At 38.8% G+C, this 26,298-nt stretch overlaps 2 protein-coding genes across 3 annotated transcripts in view; both read left to right on the forward strand.

Moving 5' to 3' along the window:
• The window catches only part of LOC135845938 (LIM/homeobox protein Lhx9-like), a 50,093-nt gene that overhangs the window by 16,915 nt on the left and 6,880 nt on the right, over positions 1–26,298 (forward strand). The window contains exon 3 of the mRNA XM_065364822.1: positions 12,957–13,327. Coding sequence (XP_065220894.1) covers positions 12,957–13,327 — 371 coding nt within the window. The remainder of the gene's footprint in view (positions 1–12,956; positions 13,328–26,298) is intronic.
• Positions 3,419–10,574, forward strand: LOC135845937 (uncharacterized). Of its 2 annotated transcripts, XM_065364820.1 has the most exons (8): positions 3,419–4,442; positions 4,558–4,625; positions 4,740–4,806; positions 4,953–5,043; positions 5,136–5,743; positions 5,834–6,061; positions 6,134–6,415; positions 6,587–10,574. In XM_065364820.1, exons 4-8 carry the CDS (start codon positions 4,973–4,975, stop codon positions 8,872–8,874), a joined length of 3,477 nt encoding a protein of 1,158 aa, XP_065220892.1. In that variant the 5' UTR covers positions 3,419–4,442; positions 4,558–4,625; positions 4,740–4,806; positions 4,953–4,972; the 3' UTR covers positions 8,875–10,574. The 2 variants fall into 2 exon arrangements, with proteins under 2 accessions (XP_065220892.1, XP_065220893.1); XM_065364821.1 differs by lacking the exon at positions 3,419–4,442 and having other exon boundaries at positions 4,466–4,625.

Genomic DNA, 26,298 nt, shown 5'->3' on the forward strand with positions numbered 1-26,298 from the left:
TTAATTATACCGGATATGGAGGGAGTGACAAAATACGTAGATGATTTGCTACTGAGGTCACTCACCTTTCGCGAGATGCTGAAGCTGATGATTTACATATTTGGCATCTTGCGTGATAATGGATTGAGACTGAATGCCAACAAGTGTAAGTTCTTTGCAAGCTCCACGGACCATCTTGGCTTCAACATTTCAACGAGAAGCATAAAAAAACAAAAAAAGAAAATTGAAGGTTACTTGGAGTATTTGAAAAAGAAAACAAACGTTAGAACTGGTAAAGTAAAATTAAGAAATGTACGAGAAGTGTTGGCATTGATTGGCTTAACTGGTATCTATAGTCGCTTCATTCCTAATTACCAAGACATAGTGAGGCCTCTTTATGACTTAACTCGAAAAGGTGTACCATTTATATGGGGCACCGCTCAAGAAGAGGCGGTAGACAAATTAACTGAGGAGTTTACCAAAGAATTTGAGCTTATGACACCGGTAGAAGGAGAAGACATGTACTTGGACACAGTCTCCACGGAGCATTCGATCAATGGTGTTTTGTATCAAAACATCAAAGGAGAAGATAAAATTGTAATGTTCGTGAGTAGCGCGTTTAAACAACACCAACAAAATTACACGTTAATTGAGCGCGAAATGTATGCTTTGGTTCGAGTAATAAATAAGCTGCAGTTGTGGCTTCATGGGAGACGCATCCATGTGAGAGGAGACCTCCAGTCAGTCGTGCACAAGTTTACAACTCTGGCTAAGGTGCATAGAAAAGCGGCTGGCTGGATAACAGAGTTGAATTGTTACGATCTCACGTACGATTTGAAACATAAAGTACGTGGTCAATGGTATGGAATTCAGGCGCCTGAGTTGACAATTTACGACACAAATTGGTCCAACATGATACCGTTAAACGTATCATTTGTAGAGTTAGTTAAGGATGAGATCTTGGATCACTTGAGACGCTTGGACATCTTCCAGAGTCGTGATAGGATGTGTACAAAGATTGTGCGCAAACTGAACGCTCTTGAGCTTGATATGACTGCAAAACAGTTAGAGTCGAAGAGAAGAATTCAGGCGAAATATGCAGTGATCAAAGAGAAGGATAAAGAGTTGCTCTACAGAAAGTTCAAAGATGGCTCGAGAATTCCAGTGATGCCCGACGAGTTATTCAGGGATACCATTGTATACCTGCATGAGATGTATGGTCATATTGGAGCTCACAAATTGGAGGCAGTATTTAAGAGACTTTATTACTCACCCAATATCGTAAAAACTACACGGATTATTACAAGTGAGTGTATTACTTGTCGAAAAACCAAAGGCTATAGCGAGAAGAAGCGCTTGCAATTTTCTCAAATTGAGGCGTTCAACATAGCGGACGTCATCTCGGCGGACCTATGTGGACCAATCGCGAATGAGCAGGGAGAACCAAAATACATGTTTGTAGCTAAGTGCGTTTTCACTGGCAAAGTTTGGATAATTCCATTGGAGTCGATTCCAGCTGAGACAGTTGTGCACGCTATGGAGTTAGTACTAGAAGATATCGAGAAGCTCGGTCATAAAGTTCGTAAAGTGATCACGGACAATGGCACTCAGTTTAGAAGCGAAAGCTGGAATGAGATGCTCAAAGCTAATGGCGTAAAAGTAGGCCATACGACGACGTACAATCCGCAGTCATCACTGGTTGAGCGCACGATGCGCATAATTGGTGATAGATTACGAGCAAAACTGAACAATGAGCCGGAGAATGATGAGTATACTCACCATGGTTGGCATGTACATGTTAAGAAAATTGAGTCGGAGATAAACAACACCCCTACTGAGTATGGCATAAAACCGAATGAGGTATGGGGCATCGAAGATGAGTTTTCTGCCAACATGCCAACCAAGTTGGCTAAGTTAAATTCGAAATACCTGCTCAAGAAGCTGCAGCAGGATATGTTAGAAAAGAATCCTAAATCTGTGACTAGCGAGACGCTCATGGAGAAACCCATTGAGCTCTCAAACCTGATAAGAGACGAAGATGGTTATTATTGGGCTGCTGTTGACGGAGCTTGCTCTAACAATGGCTCCAGTGACGCCATCGCAGGTATAGGGGTGGCTTGGACTCCTAATGGAGAATTCAACATTTCTGAGAGGATCGACCACCCTAGGTACCGAAATACCAACAATTTAGCTGAGGCGGTAGCTCTGAGTAAAGCCATGAAGGTGTTGCTTAAGTTAGGTGCGAGACGCGCGAAAATTTTTTCTGATTCGTGCTATTTAACAACCGCGATAAATTATAACGTTGAGAAGTGGAAAATCAACAGCTGGAAGAATGCGAGTCGAAAACCAGTTGTGCACCGCGAAATTTTTCAAGAAATTTTAGAATTGAAGGAAAAATTTGAGAAGTTTGAATTAAAGCACACCCCCGCGAGAAGCTTTGATCGTAATAACCATGCAGCTGATAAGCTTGCACGTAAGGCAGTGTATACCCAAGAATTAGTAGACCTACGAGTTGATGAAATGACTGAGCAGCAGGCGTTAATTTCGTACATTAGGGAGAGAAGGAAGCTACAGAGATCTAGAGACGAAGTAGCATTTTACAAACTTAAGGGTGACCCCATTTGTTACGAGGAGGGGGAACTAGTTATGCTCACAGAGCACCGGCAGAGCTCCTACGACAAAGGGGTCTCGAAAAAGCTGTTTCCCAAGCGTTTTGGACCATACATGGTCATGAAACACGTTGGCGATAACGCGTACCGAGTGAGAAGCATCGCTAATGAGTCTGATGAACAAATCGTAAATGCCAGACAAATGACGATCTATTTGAGTTTAGAACAACAAGAGAAGCTCAAAAATGACCCTAAGTTACAGTCAAAAACCGATAATAGGCCCCTAATTGAGAAAATAAGAGAAAAAGTAACGCCGAAGGAAATTGAGAAGTCAGAAATTGAGGAAGAGGTCGAAGAAGAGGTCACTGACCTTAAAATACATGATCAAGTCGCGGAAAGAGCAGCTAGGCTACTAGCTAGAGAAATGCGTAAGAAAGAACTCGAAGAGGTTGAGAAAAATAAAAGTAAGAAACTGCAGGAATTTCAGAGACTCAAAAAACATGCGAGGCGCAAGTTGGATGATAAAGAGAATGAAAAAATTGAAGACTGTATAAAAAGAGCGGTAAATTTGAGTAAAAAGGCTGGAGAAATTATTGAAAATGCGAAAAAGAAAGATAAAGAGAGAAAACGTACGAAAATTTTGAAGCCAGGTGAGACGCCACCAGGATCAGCTGATCCTGATTACGTACCTCCAACGAGCATGAAAAGACGAAAAAAGAAAACAGCCAATTTTATTGCGTTAGAGAAGTTGGAATCTCACCATAGAATAAATTTCGTCGAGCTGTATTTAAATTACGATGACATTGCGAAGTAGAGTCGTTGATTGAGTAGCTGGAGTTCCAGACATTGCTCTGCAGGGTCAAAACCTGTAAATTTTTTTTTACCTGTAAACAATTTATTTTATTCAAAAATTACTCGTGCAAGTGTTTTAATCGGTTTCATTACATCAGTATTGGGCAAACGAAAGCGAGAGTGTTTTTACCCGAGCAGCCTATGAGCTATAGGAAAAGAGTACTGTAAGCGAGTAGGCGGGGGGTGGTTAGACACGCCGCACAACGAGAACGAAGCGAGAACGGCTCTCCGCACCGTGTTACTACGAGCAGCAAACATTTATGCGTACTAGCGAGTAGGCGCGGGGTAGAGGTAAACCGAACGCAACGAGAACGAAAAGGAACGGCTCCCCTCGTACCATTGCAACGAAGCAAAGAGTCGTTTTGCGTGTAAGCGAGTAGGCGGGGAGTGGTTACGAGCCGAATACAACGAGCCGGTTGCATTGTAACAGGCAACTAACTGATAAGAAAAATATTTCGATCGAATGAAAAGGCAGATGGTTTGACTATTGTGTTTTGCGTTGAGTTGTGAAATATGTCGAAATGTGCTTGATTGTTGAAATGTGAATTTTTTTCGTGATTTTTTGGCAATTATTACGGTAAATTGCGATCGGTGGTGTATAAAAAGTAATTTTTCGTGTTCGTGATCGTATTTGCGGTTCGATTAAGGTAAGAAATTTTGAATTACGGTGATTTTTCGCGAAATGAGCAGCTTCGTGCAGGTTTGGTGTTGGAAAATTTTGTAGCAGAAATGTGCCTGACGGAATTTGAGTAAGTCCAATTTAGAATAATATTAATACGCGGTTTTCTATGTTCATAGCCGAGAAGTATTGTGTTTCGTACATCTGGAGTGCGTGGTTAGCCAAAAATCGTGGAAATTTCAAAAATCGAGAAGCTCTCGTCGCGTGTGCTTGCTAAAAGAACAAAACGAGCAGCAACGTGGTTGGAAATTCCTTTGAGTTGCCAGAAAGTTTTTCTCGACTAGTAATTGCGACTTTGGTTGGACGAAGCTTTTATTGGAAAGGTAAGAGAAGTGATTGAGTAGCCTTTTTACAATAGTACGTTACCATAAATGTGCATGTTGAGTGGCGAGGTGTAAAACAAGATTGGTGTTAATTTCATCTAGTCACCTGTTTCAGCTGATTATTGGACGGAGTGTTATTTTTTTTTTTGATCGTTTGATGAGAATTATTGACGCTGGAAAAAGGTGAGTAGAACTTAGCATAAGCCAATGTGTTTCATGCCATCTCGAGTAGCTTTTTTGTAATCATGTTGAAAGTGAACTGCTCAGGTAGTAACTTGTCTCGATTGCCTGTTTCAGCTGAAGAATTCGACGTTAATTGAAGTCGATTCGTGTGACGAAGTTTTTTTTTGACGCTGAAAAATAGGTGAGTTGAGTTGGAATATTACGAGCACGATATTTAGAATTATGAGTAGCGTAGTAGATATGTACATGTATTAGTTTTCGAGTAGCTAACTTGGTGCATTTTTCGTGAGGAAAAAAACTTACCTATACTTGTTCAACTGTTCGCAGCTATTTTTTGACCTGAGAAGATGGCGATGAAAAGCGATAAGCCGCAGCAACCTGATTGGGATGATACCGACGAGAGTAGCGATTCTGAAAGGTAAAGATTTGGAGTACCTATTTAAAAATAAAGTAGAAATACACGAGTGAGAATTGAGTAGTAAAATTTTGGTCGTTTTGTATTATGTTTAGCGATTCGGAGACGGAAGCCACACATTATAGAATTTTTCGGTGTCAGATATGTGGTAAGCCGATCGGTGAAGGGCCGAAAAAGAAAAAATCGAATACGACGGCGTTCGCAGTCTCGTGTGGGCACCAGTTTCACAAAAAGTGCCTGAAGAAAAAGAAAGCAGAGTTACCGTGTGATTGCTTCGTTAATGGCTGCCGGAAAAATGGCAGAGTCGATCCCGAGACGTGGCGGAAATTACGCGGCGGTACTACCGAGGTATCAAAGTGCGCGGAAGAAGAAAAGGATTCCTTGCGCGAGCGGTTAATAAAAGAGATGCGGCAAAACACATTGCTGATTGAGCAAAACGAGTCGCTGATCCAGTCGTCGAGAGAGTCGCCGCGTGCTGAAGCCGAGCAAATTCGAGTTGAGTTAAACTGCGCGAAGACCGAAATAGAGCAGCTCAAGGCGGAGTTAGCAGAGGTACAGCAAAGAGCTGCGACGCTGGTGGTACAGAATGATGCGCTGTTGCTCGCGAGTCAAGGTCCAAGAGATTGGTCAGTCGAGGAACTCTCTGAGGAGGCTTTTGCAGCCGAGGCGGAGAGACGTGGTTTCGAGTCATCGCTGGACAGACGTAAGTGTAAAATTTGAGTAGCGCATAAGTGAATGCGGTAGCGATGAGTAGACTATTTACGTTCATTTTTCGTGTCTTTTGTTTCAATAGTGAACCGAGAAGAACGCGACCGGCGCTACCGGCAGTTTACGGAGAAAATCGAAGAAAATAACATGAACTTCGACGAGGCGCTGCAAGCGATAGACCGACAAAGAGTATTCACGCAGGTCGACAGTGCACGGATGATGGTTTTGATCGACATCGACAGAGAGGCGTTGGACAAAGAAGTTAGATTGTCAGAGGTTCTCGATGGAATTAGCGTGCTACCGTCATTGACAGGTACGAATTTGAGTAACGCTGAGTCGCAAAATATGAGTAGTCGAGATATCACGCTGGGTATTTCTTTTTTAGGTATCGAGCAGCCGACGGTGCAAAGGATGATTGAACTCAACAGACGTCTCGAGCAGCTCGAGATAAGTTACGACGACGTGTTCGAAGTAGTCAACGATGAAGCTGAGCGAGCGCGTCTGGAAGCCAGAAAGTCGCTGAAAAAGAAAGAAACTACGAAACCGGCGGCGAAAGCGGTAGTTGAGAAGCCTCAAAAGACCGAAGAGAAACCATCAACGTCGAAAGAGAAGCGGTCTTCGGTCCCGAACACACCAGACGTAAACCTGGACGGAATCGAGACGGACGGTAAGAGTAACGACGGTGAAAGCCCTCGACCTGACGATGAGAGTGCGAAAAGAGAAACACGTAAAAGAACGAGTACAGAGTCGTCTAAAGAGAGCTCTTCGCCAAAAAGCCCTAAGCTAGAGGATGTTATACCTGATTCGGTTATTTATGCTTCGCTAAAAATCTGTTTAGAAAGAGCAGCGCGTGGAGACCTTAAAGAAAGAATTCAAGGGATACTCGACTCATACAACGAAACATCAACGGTGAAGACCGAGACGCCTCAAGATTCCGATAACGTAGTCAAAAAATCGATACTCGAGGCGCGGGTGAAAAATCAAGAGCGCACGCCGATTACGACGCAGCAACAACAGCCGCGGTACGCCACGCCGAATACTCCGGCGTCCGATTCAGCGAGTCGATCGCAGCGAAGCACGAGCGAGTCACGGAGGCGCGACACGAGCACGGGTGATTCCTCGTCAAAAAAGACGGATGTATCAAGTAGTTCGCGCGGATCGAGAGTAAGCGGCGTTGAGTCGATTGAAAAGAAGCGGTCGTCATCGAGGAGCTCGTCCAGCGAGTCGGATTCAGATTCGTCCGAGTCAACGCCACCGAAGAAGTCTAGAAAGTCGAAGTCGTCAAGAAAGCGAGCAGCGACGAAACGCAAATCAACTTCAAAGAATAAAGCGTCGCCGAAGAAGAAAAAGGTTACGTCGACAAAAAAGAAACCGGCGACAAAACGTAAACCGGCGGCGACGAAACCGGCGGTAAAGCGTAAACTCCCAGTAGCGAGAGACGAGACGCCGGAAATACCGCCTGAAGGAGTGAAGACTCGTAGCCAAACGCGAAGCGAGTCGAAATCGGTAGAGGAAGGCGAAGTTACCCAATCTAGTCAAGAGACGCTCGAGCTTGCGGCAGATGCGAGTGAATTCGAGGAGCAGCCCGAATCAAGACCACCGTTACCGAACGTACCGGCACCTGAGCAGCCGCCGCCCCCGAGCCCAGAGCGAGTTCTACAGGACCAGCAGCCTGGTCTAGCGCAGTTAACGCCGGGCGAACGGGCGCAGCGCGCCTTTCAAGAAAGAGAGCGCGAGTTTAGACGAAACATGGAAATAGCGTTGCGACATCACGACCGAGAAGCCGCTAGAGTACGTGAAGGAAGAATGGATCTCGGACCAATAGAAGATTATTTCGAGCCGCTGGAAAATTGCCCGCCGCCACCAGCGCCAGTATGGCTGATGGCCGAGTTTCGGTACGAGCCGCGCGGTGAGAGATACGTTCGAGGTATGTTTTTTCCGGTCACGCGCGACACGATTCAACAGTCGATGCAGAGCCGAGGAATTTTGATCAATAATGAGTTGACGGTACGAGATGACTTATATTATCAGAGAGACGGCGGGGCTTGGATTCTGGGCCGAGTATACCGTGGAGGCGCTACGTATTACGTAATAAACTCGTTCGTCGTCATCGGAGATGCTCTCGCGCATGCGGTGGTAAGCGAGGTGATCTACCAAAACGTAGCGGCGAGGCGAGCGTGGAGTGTGCACCCGCTCGCGGGCTCACGAATTCCAACGACCACCATGTGCAGAAACCTGCGAAGCTTGGTCCAGCGGGCGCCGCAGCGAGTGGTAATGTCGGCGGGGCAGTTTTGCATGGAGTCGCAGACGTTCGAAATTGTAACCGAGAGAATCCTCGAACTTTGGCGCGCGATGCATCGGCGGGGTACGCGACACATTTTGATGGTGCCTCCGCTGACGTGGCCGCACTGCCCGGAAATACGCGTCCGAATACGGGAGTTTCTACGGCAAGGACCGACAAGAGCAGAGTTCGATGGCAGATACGTATATATGGAGGCATTAGAAGAAACGATCGAGAGATGCCCGCCAGCGACGTTCCGTGGTGAGACGCCGTATTTGAACGAGCACCAAGCGTCGGAGGCGTTAGTCAGGATATTTGAATACGCAACGGTCGAGCGGAGATGGGGGTACGGTCAGTTTCCGCGAGAGCAGGATCCGCCGCGTCCGGTGGAGCAGCTCCAAGCAAACCAACTTCAACGAATCGAGGAGATGTTGAGGCAAGACCGTGCAGCCTTGGCGGCGCATGAACGAAGGAATGTCCGCGAGCAGCTGGAACGAGAAGTACACGAGAGGGAGCTGATCGAAAGAGTGCAGCGACAGATGAGACACCTTCCTGGCGCAGATCGTCAATTACTGCCCGAGCGAGCCGCGCAGTTGGTCAACGAGGTGAACCGACAGATGCCTGAGCCGCAGCAGCAGCCGCAAGCTGGACCGAGTCGCCAGCAGCCGGCACAAGAAGGAAGACAGTTACAGGTGGCTATACCACGAGCACCTGGATTGGCCGGATTTGGACGAGGTCGTGGCAGGCTGGCGGAGAGACGCGAGCGAATGCGATTGGAGGCGGAGGAAGAAAGACAAAACCCTCAGAACGAACAGAACCAGAATGATGGCAGAGAAGCACGCTAAAATGCGGTGAAAATTTTTCGAAGAGTCGCCTCTGTCTGTTTAGTTTTGTTTTCTCGATGTGAAAGTTGTCTCACGCGCGATTCGTTGCAGTATTACGAGTAGTGAACGAAAGTAGTTCCAAAAGTTGTAATTTTTTTTTTCCCCCTGATGTTGTATTTTTTATTTTTCTCGATCGTGGTCTCAAATTTTTTTTTATTATTATTGTTGTTTATTTTCTGATGTAATTACGAGTAAGCTCCTCGAGGAAAAGAGAATTTTTCGAGTAGAGCAGTTTTTTTTTGGTATTTGTTGTTTATACTATTGTTTTGTTGTTTTTTGTTTCTACCATTTGCCAAATTAAAAGATGAAGTTTTGTTTATTGAATTTTGAGGCGTGCTAATAAGTAGAGTATGCCGAAATGTAAATAAGTGTGAATTTGTGTGTGAATTTGTGCAGGCAAATGAGTAGTTTAGTTTACGAAAGCAATGTTTTTTGTGAATTGTTTTTTGGAATTTAATTAAGATCATTGAGTAACCAAACATACGAGGTGAAATTGAATCTGCTGTGATAAATAAAATAAAAACTTACGTGTTGGAATAGACGGTGTTTTTATTTTTTGCGAATATCACCATTCGAGAAGTTGAGCATTGGAATAACGATCTTGAGTAGCTCGAAAACGCCTCAGAGGTACCTGTGAAAAGAAAAACGAAGAACAAAGTACAAAGTTTTTCTTTAATTTGAGCAATAAAGAAGTAAAAATATTACGTCCCGTGGTAGGTATCGATGAGTAGATTGGAGCAATCTCATGAGTAACTTGAAATGATCGTGAATAGCTTGAGGTAGTCATGTGAGCAGCTGGAATTGAGACGTTTAAACTGGTACAGACGTGTCGAGTGCCAGCATCTGTGAAAATAAAGAGTTAGCACTCTGAGGTAAATTATGAGTAGAGATATGAGTAGTTACCTGAGTCTGGCTCCAGTGAGAAGAATTCCAGCGAGAATCTGAAACAGAAAGAAGAAAGAGCAAGGTTAGTGAGAAGCTCACCTGAGTAGTGTCACAGGTTCCAGTTCAGATTAATGAAGCAATCCAGAGCTCCAGACAAGATTCCAATCCAAGGATGGTGTAGAATTAAGGTTAACATAGTAATGTAATTAGATTATGATTTCATGTAAACATGTTTAGATATGTTAATCTTAAGTTCGCGTATTATTATAAGATTCTGCACGAGTAGCCAGATAGGGTCTGATAGGGTCTTAGGACGAGTAGGCCACATCTGTGATACGAGGCGGGGCAGGGGGAGCCCAAGTACTCTACGAGACGCTGAGTAGGCCTCTTTTAGGCTGCGTATCCAGACGGGCCCCCGAGCTATACCCAGCCGGGGCATTATGTAGAGGGTACTTGGGACTCCATGTTACCACTCTACAGTGGTAATTTGATGCCCAGGCAGGCGGCAACACTGCAACCGGTACAGCGCCATCTGGTGTACTGGTTCAGTGGAGACGACGGCCGAGATTGCCGAAGCGAGCCGCCTTGCAGTTTTCTAACCATCTTCATAAAGAGTAGTAATAAGTTTAACGCTGGCTTATGCCAACTCTGTCTGTTAGGAAACGCCTCATCACCAGCAGAATCTTTCGTGTATACGAATGGTATCGAATAGTATCGTAGCAACGTTCTTATTCACTGTACATCAAATGAGAGATATAAATATATGGTGAAACGTATGTATTTGTGTTGATCATTGATTTACGACGAGTTGTGGAGAGTAGTAGTTGGGTAGACTGAGATAGGTATTTATACCTTGCGGGTTCAGCGTTCTATACGAACTGGGTTGTTTTAGGGTTAAGGTACCAGGTGGCATAAGTAAGACTTTTCCCCTAAACCATAAGAACCCTTAGTTTTACCCTAACAATAGCGATCTTTTTTCAGATATAATGGGTTATTCATGGTCGATTTTGTGTTATCAACCATTATTTACCTGGTTTAAATCCAAAATTTTGCTCAAAAACATTTTTAAATCAAAAAAAAATTGGCCAATTTTTCGCTTCAAAAAGGACATATAATTCGAAATGTTTGAGCGCTTACCGCTAACACACAGTTTCCTCCAGACTGAAGGTGCATAGTATTTCATATAGTTAGATAGTGGGAAAATAAGATAAAATCGTCACCATGTTCAAATATGCACATTTCTAAACTTCACAAGCACTCAAACTTTCAAACAGTTTTTTCTCAAACTACAACTTTCACACATATGTCCTTTTTGCTATGACGTCTTCAATTCCTGGAAAGATTCTCCAATTTTGACAAATCTCACTCAAAATGTTAGTTTTGATGTAAAACCATCCAGTGGATTTTTTTCAACAAAATCTTTTACATTTCCTTTTTTTTGGGGGGGGGGGGGGGGTGAAAATTACAAAAATTTGTAGGTAATATATTTTTTGTGGGGCTCAAAAATGGGTGCTACATGCTCCAAAAAAGTCCAAATCTCGCTTTTAAAAAAAAATGTTTTTTCGTCATCTTTAGTCGTGTTTGGACTTCCAAGGTCCAGATTTTTTGAAAAAAAAAAAATTTCATGCAAAGTATTACTTACGTGAAAATACACGAAAATTACAGTTTTCCATTTTTGAGCCTCAAACGTAGGTGAAAACTAATACCTAGTTCAGTGGCAAATAACAGCAAGGAAGCTGCATTTCGCGATGAAAGAATGAAAATCATTCCAGGTCAAAATTCTTCTAAATGATTTTTTTTTTTCAAAACCTCACTTTTAGTCCTGCAGCAATGTTAGAAGGTCTCCAAATTTATAAAAATTTAAAAAATGTGATTATGGCGAGATTTTTAAAAAAATTAGTAACCTAGTAGATCCAATTCTTTTTAGAAATTTGGAAAAGGAAAATTTTACTTTCTCATCATTCAGGGAGGAGGGAGTCAAAACTATTAAATTGGGGGTTTCTCGCGAAAATTGACCAAGTCCAACGATTAGAGCGTGAAAACAAGGAAGACTTGATTTTTTCACATTTTCCTCATTTTCTTGAGGGGATCAAGTTTCATATTGGGTGGTGGAAAAACCAATAAGTAATGATTTTCCAATGAAAATTTGAATTCGAGAATTATTGGAATATAAAACCGTGAGAATTTTTTGGATTTTCCACTTTTTTTTCAAACTTCTGATATGCTTCCGCCTCACTCAATTTTAACTTCGGATGACTAAAATTTCCCGTCTCCCCCCCCCCCTATCACTCTCAATGAAAATCAACTGCTTCAGATAAAGAAGGGAGGTGGTTCCTAAAAAAAACACCAAATTTTTTCACAACCCTCGATTAGAGCCATCCTGTAGTGAACCCTCCTCTCTCCTTTCTCAAGCTAAATACCAAATAACGAGGAAAAATTTCACTTTTGAGAGGCTATTTTTATTTCAATAATTCGGCAGGTCAAACCACCACCCCCTCCCTTCAAGGCCCGAGGATTTAATACCAAACACATAACCCAGAAGTCGTTTCATATTATTAAGCAAGATATTCTCCAGTAATAGATATAAAGATTGGTTGGGGAGAGAGGGGGGTTAAAAAGGGTATACATAGAGCCTCCTAACGTATAAGTATTAAACATGACACCGTTGCTGATGGTATGGTATGAAATTTCACCCTTCAGTTTATACGTAATTCGTTTATTGTTACCGTATACCATACCTACCGTCGTACAGTATAAAAGGTAAGTAAACTCGAACGCCGCCGCGATAATCAGACTTAAGTAAACAAACCAAGTACCCTTTCGAGTGTCAGCTTATACTCGATTGTAAACAAGATTCGTGTTAATGAAACGTGTACCTACCGTGCTTTGGCTGGTGTGTAACATTGTACATAGATATTTAAAATAACTTGTTTTTCTTTCCTCATTTTTTCCCCTCTCTATACCGATTCGATTCGTTTGGCGATGATGAAGAAGGAAAAATATATACCCTATAGCTTAGCCAAAGTCTATATTTATACCTTTACTTTTATAGGATATCGTAGATTTGTTTACAATACGTTATACTATACCTTAATAATTCGAGGTGTTGAAGCTTTTAACCTACGTATAAAAAAAAACTCCATTTTAACCCGTGACAGATTATTCGGTATCAAGAGATGCGCTCGATGCCAGAACGGTATCTCTTCGAGGGAGCTGGTAATGCGAGCTCGAGATGACGTCTACCACGTGCACTGCTTCACCTGCGCATCCTGCGGAGTACGTCTGGCCAAAGGTGACCACTTCGGTGTACGCGACGGTCTCATATACTGCAGACCGCATTACGAAACATTACGCCATAGAGATTACTTCGGGCCCGTTGAACTGGAGCCTTTAAGCCCCGGAGCATTCTGGAATAATGGATATGGCAACGAGAGCATCAAAGGTAGACCAAGAAAACGTAAAATCGAGTATATGCCCGAAGACGTGGCAACAGATTTGACCATGATGAAGATACCCAATGTTGTTACAGGTATTGGAATTTTTTTTCTTATCCGAACCCTTCTCTTACGAGTAGGTCTCATGCTTGCTGCTTGCTGGTACATCTGCGTACTTTGTTGTTGTTATCCATACCTACCTACAATGCTGACTAATGTCCATTTTACGACCACAAATACTGCCGCACAGTAATCGTAAAATTACCTGGTAATAAAACACGCGCCCAGTCAAATTAAAGTGTATTAATTTCTTATATACCTTCTTTCCTATCGCTCTCTTTCAGTCTCGTATTCCTTTACCCAGATCTTTATTGTAGTCTCGTTAAATCGTATAGGTATTCTTATGCATTCTTTTTCTCGATACCGTAAATCTTATCGTTCGATTACAACTAATTCGCGGCTATTAAAAGTTTTAATTTGGGTGCCCAGTCGTATCGAGTGTTTAGTTGTTGCCATTGCGGATCGCGGTTTGAATTTGATGAATGGAGGAATCATATAAGATCAAATCTGGGTATTTGGAAAGTCTAGTGATTGAAGGTTTTTGAGTGGAAAAGTTGAGAGTTGGAATGAAGTTGATTTTTTGGTTGAGAAATATCGTAGAAGAGCTTTTTTTTCAATTGTTGAAATGTCTTGATTTTATTGAAAGTTGATACATTTTCATGTTGGGATGAAAAATCTTCATCAAAGTTGTGCTTTCTAATTTTTGCTGAGCATGTCTCACAAGGAAGATGATGATATTTCAACTTGCACCAAAATTACTAACCGAACGAAGCTAGATCGAAAGAGCATGCAAAAATGATTTTTGGTAAAATTTGATGATCATTTTTACGGGGAAAACTGGTGATCATTTTTTTTTTTGTTAAAAATTGGTGATCATTTTTAGTGAAAATTGATGATAGCGTTTTGATGAAAATTAGTGATGATTTCTTTGGTGAAAATTGATGAAAATTTGTGGAGAAAATTGGTGATGATATTGGTAAAAATTTGCAGTGAATGATTTTTTGGTAAAAATTAGTGATCATTTTAGGCAAAAATTGGTGATCAGTTTTTAGTGAAAGTTGGTCAAAATTTTTGGTGAAAATTGATGGTAGGTTTTTGATGAAAATTGGTGATGATTTCTGGTGAAAAATAATCATTATTTTTTGGTGCAAATTGTTGATGATTTTTGGTAAAGTTTGACGACCATTTTATGGTGAAAACTGGTGATGATTTTTGGCGAAAATTGGTGATGATTTTTAGTGGAAATTGATGTTGATTTTAGGCGAAAATTGGTGATGATTTCAAGTAAAAAAATATTATTATCATTTTTTGGTAAAAATAGTTGAAAATTTGTGGAAATGAATTGGTGATGATTCTTAACCATTTTTGGTGATGAAAATTGGTGAAAATTTGGATTTTTCGGTGAAAACTGGTGATAATTTTCAGTGAAAATTGGTGATAATTAATTTTTAGTGATTTTTTTGAATTTTTTCAGAGAACGTGGCAATCAATTTTGGCACTAAAAATTGAGTTTTGGCTCATTTTAAACCTATTTTTATTTGCAACTTGGGCAATTTCCAAGCAAACACCTTGATGTTTTTTTTTACATCAATTTTTGACTATCTGTAACCAGGTATTTTCTACGCCAAGTGAATGATCACACTTGAGATGTTAGCCTGAAAATTGCCCTAATTGCGAATTAACTCGTTCAACGCAGGTTGAGAATAAGCCAGAGCTCGATTTTTGACATTTCAAGTAAATTTTTGCGCCATCTGGATAAATTCAAAAAATTCCGAAAAAACCGAAAATCGTTCTAGAAATTTCAGAATGGTTTGAAATCGCAAAATTCGCTCTTCAGAACCGATTTTCATAGTTTTTTACTGGAAAAGTATCAAAATTCTTCATTTCTTAGAGCTTTGTAAAAATCAGGACTTTGAGTGAATCCCTCTTTGTCCCATTTTCTCTCAAACTCTGTCCTCAATCATCAAAACCTAATGTCCTTTACTCGTATGAAACCTTTTCACTTAATTTTGTCCTTCGCAATAGCTCATTCGCTTCCCAAACGACACATACAATTCACCTAAAATTTGACAAGAATTACGTTCTTATATCTACTTAAACGATGCGTGCTAAATGGCTAATATCGTAATGCACGCTATTGCGTAGGTGGTTCGAAAGATACGATAAAACAAGATACACTACACTCGAGTAGGTATCCCAGGTACTGGTACACTACACGATGCTGCAAATTAATCGAATATTCTAATCATAAACGCTTCCATGAGAATCGCATCTTCACTCTACACTCCTCTTCGCCATCTTTACACCATTACACCCTTTGTGAAGTAATTCACCGCACATTGAGAGAAGGTGTCCGGTACAAGATTTTGATCCATTTTACTACTCGTACATTAACGATGCATACCGTTGGAAAAAATTCATATCTTTTACATTCGCCATTTACTCAGAAATGGTTTTTTTTTCTCTCTCTCTCTCGTTTTAGGCGAGAATCTAGATTTCGAACACAATTTTCTCATATACTTACACTCTAAAATATGCTCCATCTCTAGGTCCACGGAATGGTACCTGGCTGTTATCGCGTTAATTGGGTATTCCAGTATGCGCGCTTTCTTGCTGTAGCGTGTTCGGTGTGGGCCACCCATGATACGCTCGGGCTTCGGATTAAGCACGGTTTTAATTTATGTCTCACTTCTGTATATCGATAGATAGTCGTCCGTTGAAATATATGCGTATTATTTTTTAAATCGTTGTCAATAACATGAAAATTTTACTTACTAATTGACCATATATTTCGAAGAATTTGGGTATACTTACCGAAAAATCGTAAATTATTTTCAAAATAGATGATCCGCTTTTAACGTCGTCGTGAGATGTTTTTTTTATTTATTTTTATTTAAATGGTGACAAGGTTTTTTTTTTATTCTTTGGGTTACTCGTTTGTGTTTTGTTTAAAGAGTCAGGTGGCTTGTATAGAAAGACAAAAGGGAATAGTTGGACTATTTCTCGAGCATGGCACAATGGTATTTAAAATTCAAAAAAAAAATCCATCGAATTTTGAAACCACTGAAGTGGATTTTTACTGAGATTAAACTGGATCAAATTTTAAAATTTTCAAAGAAAAATTTTGGGGGAATAATTTTCAATTTTTCTAAAAAAATGGATTATTTGATGTAAAATACATTTATTGCTCAATTTCTTATGACAAAAAATCAAGTTCTGGAAACAAAAAAAAAACAGAATTGTAGAGGATAAAATTTTACATGAAACATATGTTCAGCGATTAAATTTTTTTTGTGGACTGAAACTTGAAAAAAATCTGTTTCAAAAAATCAAATTTGAACTTTTTTTGAGACCTTCCGATTTTTAAAAATCCCGGAACTATAATTTCAAAATTTGGGAAAAAAACCACAGAATCATAAATTTTGAAGATATTTACGTCAATGAATTTTTCTAGATGGGATTCGCAAAACCATGGGGGAGGAGCACGAAGCCCCAAAATTTTTGGTAGTATGTGAAAAAAAGTAATATTTCTTGTGACGTAATCTTTTTTCCAATTAAACACTTCCAATGCCCACCCTCCATTGACCACTTTCTTCTTCTTCATCGTTCACTCTTATCCGAGCATTGTGACTATGATGGAACGGGAGCCTCCCCAATCAGCTGCCTCCAACCTTCTTTGTCTTCAGCCTGTCTGGTGCACTCCCTGAGGGTGAGCTGAGCCCTGTAGCCTTTTTGACAAGGTCTGTGTACCTTATGGGTCCATGAGATTCTAAGCATTCGTCTATAGCAATACATTTCAAATGCATCTATGCGGCTCTGATCTGTTTTCTTAACTGCCCATATCCGTCTCCGAGGCATATAGGAATATTGAAAATACGAGCGTTTTTACAATCTTTAATTTTGTTCTCTTGGTGATTCCATGGCTTTTCCAGATTCAGTGGAGTTTTCCTACAGCTGTTTTTGTAATCGATGGACGTTTTCTTATCTCATCTTCTGAACCTCCATTGTTGGTTATTAGGGAGCCTAAATATACAAAGCTTTGTACCACTTCTATTCCATCTACGAGGGATAGCCAATATGTGAGTTTCACATGGCTGAAAAATTATGAACGTGTGGACATTTTTTGACCAATATTGGAGGAAATATAATTCAAACATTCGACCAGATCTGACATTTATTTTGCATTTGGGTAAAAATTCTGTCCAAAAATGATATACCTATTTTAGAACAAATTAATTTTCCAAGCTAACAAAAGAAAAATTCATTGGAAAATTGATTGAGAACCACTCAAGACATAACATACTAACATTATTTTGATTCAATCAAAATCCAAATGAAGTAGATTGTTCAGTGATAATCTGCTGAATGTCAGCATTGTTAAAAGTCACTCAGCACAAGAAATTTTGCAACCATCACATGAACAATTTACAGCGCCAAATAACGTTCTAACTTGAAATAACATTCGTATGATATGTTTTGAGTAATTCTTGATAAATTTTAGTCATAATTATTACAACTGAAAAAAATTTTTTTTTTGATCAAATACCACATTTGGACGGCATTTTTTTCTAGCACTCTACTAATCACACAGTAAAATACAAACAACACACCCAAATGTAAAATAAATTTTGTCACATCTGGTCGAATGTTTGAACTACATTTCCTCCAATTTTGGTCATAAAATGTCCATGTGTTCATAAATTTTCAGCCATGTGAAACTTACATATTGACTATCCCGCACAGGGCCAGACCCATAGAACACGTGGTCTACCGAGATATCCCATTTCAGCCCCCTGATTTTGGGCTCCTTAATTAATCAGCCAAATTTTTTTCTCCCCTTTTTTAAAGTGCAGGACACTGAGCATAAAAATTCATTCAGAAATTTTTTAAGTGGCCCAGTTTTTACCTCATCGGCCCAAATATGTCACGGCCCACCGAGATTTTCTCGGTAACTCAGTGGGTGGGTCTGGGCCTGATCCCGCATATCAATTGCAGCTCAGGTTGGTTGTCCTTCATCCTATGTTTTATCCTCATCTTAGTCCTCAGTTTGTTCACCTTCAGACCCCTGGCTAGATTAACTTGTTCAATCCCTCCCATGATCTTCATGTTATCAATGTTTTCAACCAGTATTATGGTGTCATCTGGGTATCTCATGAGGATTCAATATTTTCCTGCCTCCTAGCGTAACTCCTTTCTTCCATCCCTCTAGAGCTTCCCTCATTATCCATTCTCCATATGCTTTGAACAGCATTGGGCTATGAATGCATCCCTGCCTCACTCCTTTACCTCGTCTTGAAGTGATCAGTCAGTTCCCCTTCTACCTTTACATGTGCGTTGTTGTTTTTGTACAGGTTCTTCATTGGGTCTATCAAGTGTTTTAGTACTCCCATTTTTCTAAGGTATAATATCTTCCACTTAACGTTGTCAAAGGCTTTTTCATAATCGATGAAGCAAAGGTAGATGGTTTTGTTGAATTCTTGAGCCTTTTCAATTATCTGACAAATGTTGAGGATTTGTTCTCTTGTTCCTCTTCCTGGAACAAAACCTGCCTGTTCTGGAGGTATTTGAGGAAGTATGTATAAATGACTTGATATGTTCGTGTATGATGTTTATGAGTACCTTGCTGGCATGGGATATCAGGGAGATTAGAATTTGTGTGACATCAGGTTTTTGTGGGCTCAAAATTGACTCCTTTAAACCGGACAAAGCTAGATCAAAGAAGTATGCTAAAATGCATCACTAGCTAAAATTTCAGGAGCTAAAGCGCAATTTTTGATTTTTGATGATTTTTTAAAAATCAAATTTAAGCCAAAAATGAGAAAAAAATCAAAATTTTACAAAATTCACATGAAAAGCTGAAATTTGGAACACGCCCCACTTTCGACCCACCAAATTGATTGGAAACTGTTTTGAACCGTTTTCAGCAGTTCTGGAGCATCCAGAATAGTAACTGAAGAGTGACACACCAAACCGTGAGCAAAATAGAAAATGATCAAAAAAACAGAACTTCTAACTTGAAAAAGTTGAATTGTTTAACAATTTTTTGCTGAAAAAGCGAGACTTTCAGGCAATTTTTGGGAACAAAATGCAATTTTTTAACGATTATAAAGTGAGACAATGGACAATTTTAAAAAAAGAAGAGATTTTTGGCAATTTCTGGCGAAAAAAGCGAGACTTTTGGACAACTCCTGAAAAAAAATCTCTTATGCTGAAAATTTAGATTTTTTTGTCATTTTTTTGCAAAAAACAAAATTGTGACAATTTTAGAAAAAAGCAGGGCTTTTTAGCAATTATTTGCAAAATATTGTACTTTTTTCAATTTGTGAAATTTTTGAGAATTTTGAAAAAAAATCAGACTTCTTTGGAAAATTTTTTGTTTAGGTAAAGAACGAGATTTTGGGACAATTTTTTGAAAAAGATGCGATATTTTTTAGAAATTTTGCTAAAAAGCGAGAATTTTTGGCAATTTTTGGCAATTTTTGGCGATTTTTGGCAAAAAGCAATACTTTGACGATTTTAGAAAACAGCAGGATTTTTTTACCGATTATTGGCAAAAAATTATACTTTTTGCAATTTTTGACGAAAAATTGACTTTTTTCCAACTTTTTGTGAAGAGTCGAGACTTCTTGGCAATTTCTAGAAAAAATTGAGGAAATTAATTGAGAAGAAGGAAAAACTAAAATTAATCTCACCCTCAATTTTGGACTTCCCCCTTCCTCCTCTCTTTCCTGCTTCTCCTCACAATCGATTGTTGATAGTTTTGAGTCGTTCCATTAAAATCTGTATCATCTTTCTATTTTTCAAAAATGAATCACTGGAAGATTGAAAATCTTTTGAAAGCATCTGAACAGCTCGGAACCATCTCCAGCTGATTCAGACGAGGTAGAAATGTGATTTAAATCAATTTTCAATTTTTCCTGAATCAAGTTTCAAAATCTGTCATGGGATTTTGAATTTTCCAAAAATTCCAAAAATGATATCATTTATGGGTTAGAATCGCATCGACTGGCTCTTCCAAAACTTCATAAAACGAAATTTTCAGCCTATTTTGTGTCTATCTTTGTTTGGAAAATTCGGCTCTACCGAGTATATCACACCTGTGGACAAGTTTTTATCCACCACCATACACTATACAGTATACACGCATATTCCCAAGACGCAGAATTCATCTTATAGTTTTTACGATGATTGTCAAATAGATTTAAAATCTGATTATTTCGGATATAAGGTCTAAAAAGTGGTCACTACAAATAGACTCGGTGGAAACTGGTTATCGTATGTATACCTATACCTATATTATACAGAGGAGTAATGTGAGTAATTTTTTCACCGTTCCTATATAGCTTCGTTTAACAGCTGATGATTATCTTATTAAGATCTTTGAAGAAGTATTCAGTTCGCTTCGCCTGGACCGTGATTGCGACCGCAAACACCATTTACCAAAATAAATTTTAGTCTATTAAGGAAACATAAACGACGGAAACCACCAGCGTGTATTTCGCTCCCATACGAGTATGCTTACTTTATATACCTCCTCGCATTCGTACGTATAAAGATTTTTTACTTTTCAATGAGAAACTATGTCTTTTTAATGAGAGTGAATGTTTTTTTTTCTTTTTCAATTTATGCGTGTATTTTGTCTCCTAACAACCTTGTTAATAATATTGTTACATGGTAAATACATACAAACTTATTGAACCGGTTGATTTGATGGTATGAGTTTTCAGCTTGATGGAGAATAATATGTTTCATTTTCGAATACAAACAGGTCGATGTAAACGGATTTTTCTCTTTTATTGTGTCATGTGGGTATTTTGTACATGTGCGAGTAGGTACTGGGTACAGGGTACGATTATGATTTGAGAGAGATTTTTATCGACAACAGATTAGGCTTACCCGAAAACCACCGATCAATTGACCAATTGTTACTACTCTATTGTGGAAGTGGGTGTTGCGGTTACGTTTTATTGAGTGAAATCTGCGATGAGGTTTTTTTTTACGATGTGGGAGATTGTGTGATGGATTATTTGAGGTGAGAAGTGACGTACCTTTTTTTTGGTAGAAGTGTGATTGTCTCGTGATGTTTTGAATGGAAATTCGATGCAAGATCTTACCATTGGATATGCATATTTCATGGACTTCTGAATAGATGAACTTTTAGGAAGTTAATTCTGAGATCAGGGTTATCTTTTTATTCACTTTTTTGCCTTCAAATCATTAAGCATCCATTCTGGCAAAAAATGTGCTCAAAATTTTATTTTGACACTTCAGGAGAGGTTTCAAAAGGGCTTTTCAAAAATGTTTGTTTTTATGAAAAAAAGAAATCAGTCTCCTTGAAAATTCCAGCTCTCCAAACCAAATTGAAATTATAGGTACTTGAGTTGTTTATGAAAACCCTCGATGTTGAAAAAAATAAAAAAAGATCCTAGGTATCTGTATAATGTCATTTTCCGGAAAAAACCTCCTTTTGTACCTTCCAGTTGTTTTGAGTCCTTTGCATGGAGCCCCCGAAGTTGAAAAAAATCAGGAAAAATAGAATAAATCAAACTGTAAGAAATTTCTCATTTGTTTCTCAATAAACCACATTTCAAAGGAAAACTTTCCTCACCCCCCCCCCATATTGGTTTTCTTGTATGAAGCCCCTCGAATTGAAAAAAAACAAAAACAAAAGTACAAAAGAATGATGTCTGTAATTTTTGTTGAAATTTTTGAATTCTTGATCAGAATCCTAATAAATAATTCTATTTTGAAGAAACCCCTTTCTCTATCTCTCCCATAATGTTGACCCTTTTGTATTTATAGAGTGCAAAATTGGAAAAAATGAAAAATAAAGTTGCAGTTGAATCGATTTCGATGAAACTTGAAATCTCGTAAGGCCTCCACCATTCCTGACGAATCGTTTATTAACAAGTTGATCTGTTTTCAAACGAAGATTAATTTCTCAGTGAATTGTTCGTGAGAGTATTATTTCATTTAAGGGAATCATTCACGAACGAATTGATTAATTTTTTAAAAGAACCATTCGCGAACTAATTGATCAATTCTTCAATTTATGAATCAATTCGTTCGCGAATGATTCACTAAAAATTATTCAATTTGGCCGCAAATGATTCACCAGAAATTAAACAATTCCTTCGTGAATGATTCACCAAAAATTAAGTAATGAATCGATTCGTTCACGAACAAGTCACTTATATGAATCAATTCGTTCGCGCAGGATTCACCAACAATTAATCAATTTGTTCGCAAATTATTCGTCAACAAGTACTTAATCATTTCGTTCGTGAATGAATCACCAAAAATTAAGCAAATAAATCGATTCGTTCGCGAACGAGTCACTTATATGAATTGATTCGTTCGCGAACAAGTCATTTATATGAACCAATTCGTTCGCGAATGATTCACTAAAAAATTCAATACCAAAAATTATTCAATTCGTTCGCGAATGATTCACCAAAAATTGAGTAAATGAATCAATTCGTTTGCGAACGAGTCAATCATATGAATCAATTCGTTCGTGAATGATTCACCAAAAATTATTCAATTTGTAAATTATTTAATTCGTTCGCGAATGATTCGCCAAAAATTAATCAATTTGTTCGCCAATGATTCACCAAAAATTAGGTAAATGAATCGATTCGTTCGCGAACCAGTCACTCATATGAATCAATTCGTTCGTAAATGATTCACTAAAAATTCAATTCGTTCGCAAATGATTCGCCAAAAATTATTCAATTTGTTCGCGAATGATTCACCAAAAATTGATCAATTCGTTCGCGAATGATTCATCAAAAATTAATCAATTCGTTCGCGAAAGATTCACCGAAAGCTATTCAATTCGTTCGCGAATGATTCACCAAAAATTAAGTAAATAAATCGATTTTTTGCGAACGAGTCACTTACATGAATCAATTCGTTCGCAAATGATTCACTAAAAAATTTAATTCGTTCGCGAATGATTCGTCAACAAGTACGAGTATCTAATCAATTCGTTCACGAAGGATTCACCAACAATTAATCAATTCGTTCTCGAATGATTTACCAAAAATTAAGTAAATGAGTCGATTCGTTCGCGAACGAATCACTCATATGAATCAATTCGTTCGTGAATGATTCACTAAAAAAATGAATTTGTTGTGAATGATTCACCAAAAATTATTCAATTTGTTCGCGAATGATTCTCCAACAATTATTCAATTCGTTCGCGAATGATTCACCAAAAATTGATCAATTTGTTCGCGAATGATTCACCAAAAATTAAGTAAATGAATCGGTTCGTTCGCGAACGAGTCACTCATATGAATCAATTCGTCCATGAATGATTCGCTAAAAAATTGAATTTGTTGTGAATGATTCACCAAAAATTATTCAATTTGTTCGCGAATGACTCACCAAAAGTTTATCAATTCGTTCGCGAATGATTCACCTACAATTATTCAATTTCTTTGCGAATGATTTACCAAAAATTAATCAATTTGTTCGCGAATGATTCACCAACAATTGAGTAAATAATCGATTTGTTCGCGAACGAGTCACTTATATGAATCGATTCATTCGCAAATGATTCACTAAAAATTATTCAATTTGTTCGCGAATGATTCACCAAAAATTAATCAATTCGTTCGCGAATGATTCGCCAAAAATTATTCAATTCGTTCGCAAATGATTCTTCAACTACTATCTAATCATTTCGTTCGCGAATGATTCACCAAAAATCACGCAATTCGTTCACTCCAAATAAACCATTCGCGAAAGATTCGTTCACTTTGGTCAGATTTTCTGCAAATGACCTGATTTTCAGTCAATTTTTTACCCTCGACAACCTTATTCATCAACATGAAAATATTTACAAAAATCTGGTCGTTCGCGAACGAATCGGTTTCACTCTAACAAACCGAGTGAACGTTGAATCATTATTGGTACAGGAATCATTGTCTAAAAACTTCTAATTCCCGAACGATATCGTCGTTCTGCTCAAACTCTTCACGAACAATCCGATCACAGCGAGAGAAAAATCGTTCGCAAGTGAGTCGATCTTTAAAAATCGAGTTGTCTCATTCAGTACTTCATCTAAGAGTATCGTCAAGATGCAAAAAATGATCTAAGATTAGAAACTGGGTTACAATTCGTCATCCTTCCAATTTTAATGAATCTTGACCTGTGGAAGGGGGAGTTAAGCCTTCGAAACTTTTGAAAATTAAGATTTGCTAAATTTGTGAATTTTTTCTCTTTGAATTGGAATAAATCCGCTGATCGTGATTTGGATTTTTTTTTTAAGTTCAGAAATGTTGAAAGCTTCTATTTTGGTTTTCTCTTTCCCTAATTTTTGTCATAAAAAAATAAAAGTGATCCCCAAAAATGAGATCAAACTTTGAAAAATCTTGGGAAAATGTATCAGAACGGGCCAATCGAGTGGAAAATTTCACGCTCGCGTTTAAAAGCTCGTCAATGTAAAACGTCATCACCGCTATGTTGAAAGCTCTACGCACATATTGACACAATAAAAGAGACACGTTGACGAGTCCATGATTGGTGGTAAAGATAGGTAGGTAGACCGAATGTTATAATACGCGAAGCTAACCTAATGTGTGGCTCGAAGGAAGTATAACCAGGGTGTAGAATGACAAGGGGGGGGATGAAGAATACCACAGGGAAACGAAACGTTATAACAAAAGTACTTTATAAATATGCAACGAAAACACTTCATTCGCAACATTGTATAAGTGTGTATGAATGCTCGAGACGTGAGAATCGTCATCTGCTACCTATTTTTATTCTATAAATTCGAAAAAGGAATGAAAAAAAAAGAAGAAGAAGGAACTTCAAATAGCAAAAGCCCGCAGCAACGAAAGCTTTGTGAAGAGAACTTTTTGAATAAGTAATGAACACGAATATTAAGAATTCGTACCTTTTCTCTCGTCTATGTATGTATGTATTTTTTCCATAGCCCTTGACACTCTTGTATATCTCGAGTGTCCACTTGAAAAATGGAAAATATACGATGTTATTTGCGTAAAGCGAAACGCTTTGAATGGTAAATAACTTTTAGAAACTCGCGAGTTTGTGTAGAGTACATGTCAATTTTATTTTTATTTTTTCCTCGTGTATACTATACGCCAAGCCTGGCGTATTAATTTTAAGCACTCGAACCTGTAACGCGATGAGGATGGAGGTTCGAGAGTCGATGGTGTAGAAAAAAACAAGGTTCCAGAAGTCACCCAAAGATCAGCACCCAAATTATCTTATCATTGGCGCGATGAATTTAAATTTAAATTTAAAATTATTACGCATACGATAAACATACCTTTACCTTTTTTTACCTGTACTGGTTGGAAATTTATGCTCGGAAAATGTTGCCATCTCGCTTCTGTATTCTTGCTTGGCGGTGTTATCAAGATGGAATGTTAATAAGATACCGTAATACAGAGCAAAGAATCGTTTTATTGATTGTTGAGGCTGCTGCGGCGACGACAGCGAAAGTATTAGAAGATTTGGTGGTTTTGTTTTGTTGGCGGCTCGCATTGATTTTTAATTTCGTTCAACACGTCTCTCGGATTTTCTAAAATGATTATTTGAAAAAGACCATCCCAGCGAGGTATTGATAGAGATTTCTATCGAGGTTCCCCCCCCCTCGATCTCCTGTACCCTTTCTATGTGATGTTTAGGTTGACGATGAGGATGGCAGCGACGACGTGAAAAAGTTATGGCTTTTTGAAAATCATTATATAGCGCATAAAATAGATTTATCTCGGAGTAATTAAGCGATTTCCGTATAAATCTAGGTAAATAATGGAATAAAAAAATATTTTACGCATAACATAGTCGAAAAAATCCGTCCTTGACGTTTTAATGACCGATATAAAATGTAAGAAAAAAAAGTACTCGCTCGATTAATTGTCGTTTAATTCGTTTTTTTTTTCTTTACGTTTCGCGGGATTTATTCGAAGAAGGATCAAAAAGAGGGGGAGACAGGTAAAGAGATGACGAAGTACGTCATAATCGCTGG

This window comes from Planococcus citri, chromosome 4 (assembly GCF_950023065.1).
Source record: "Planococcus citri chromosome 4, ihPlaCitr1.1, whole genome shotgun sequence".
NCBI classification, from domain to species: Eukaryota; Metazoa; Arthropoda; class Insecta; order Hemiptera; family Pseudococcidae; genus Planococcus; species Planococcus citri.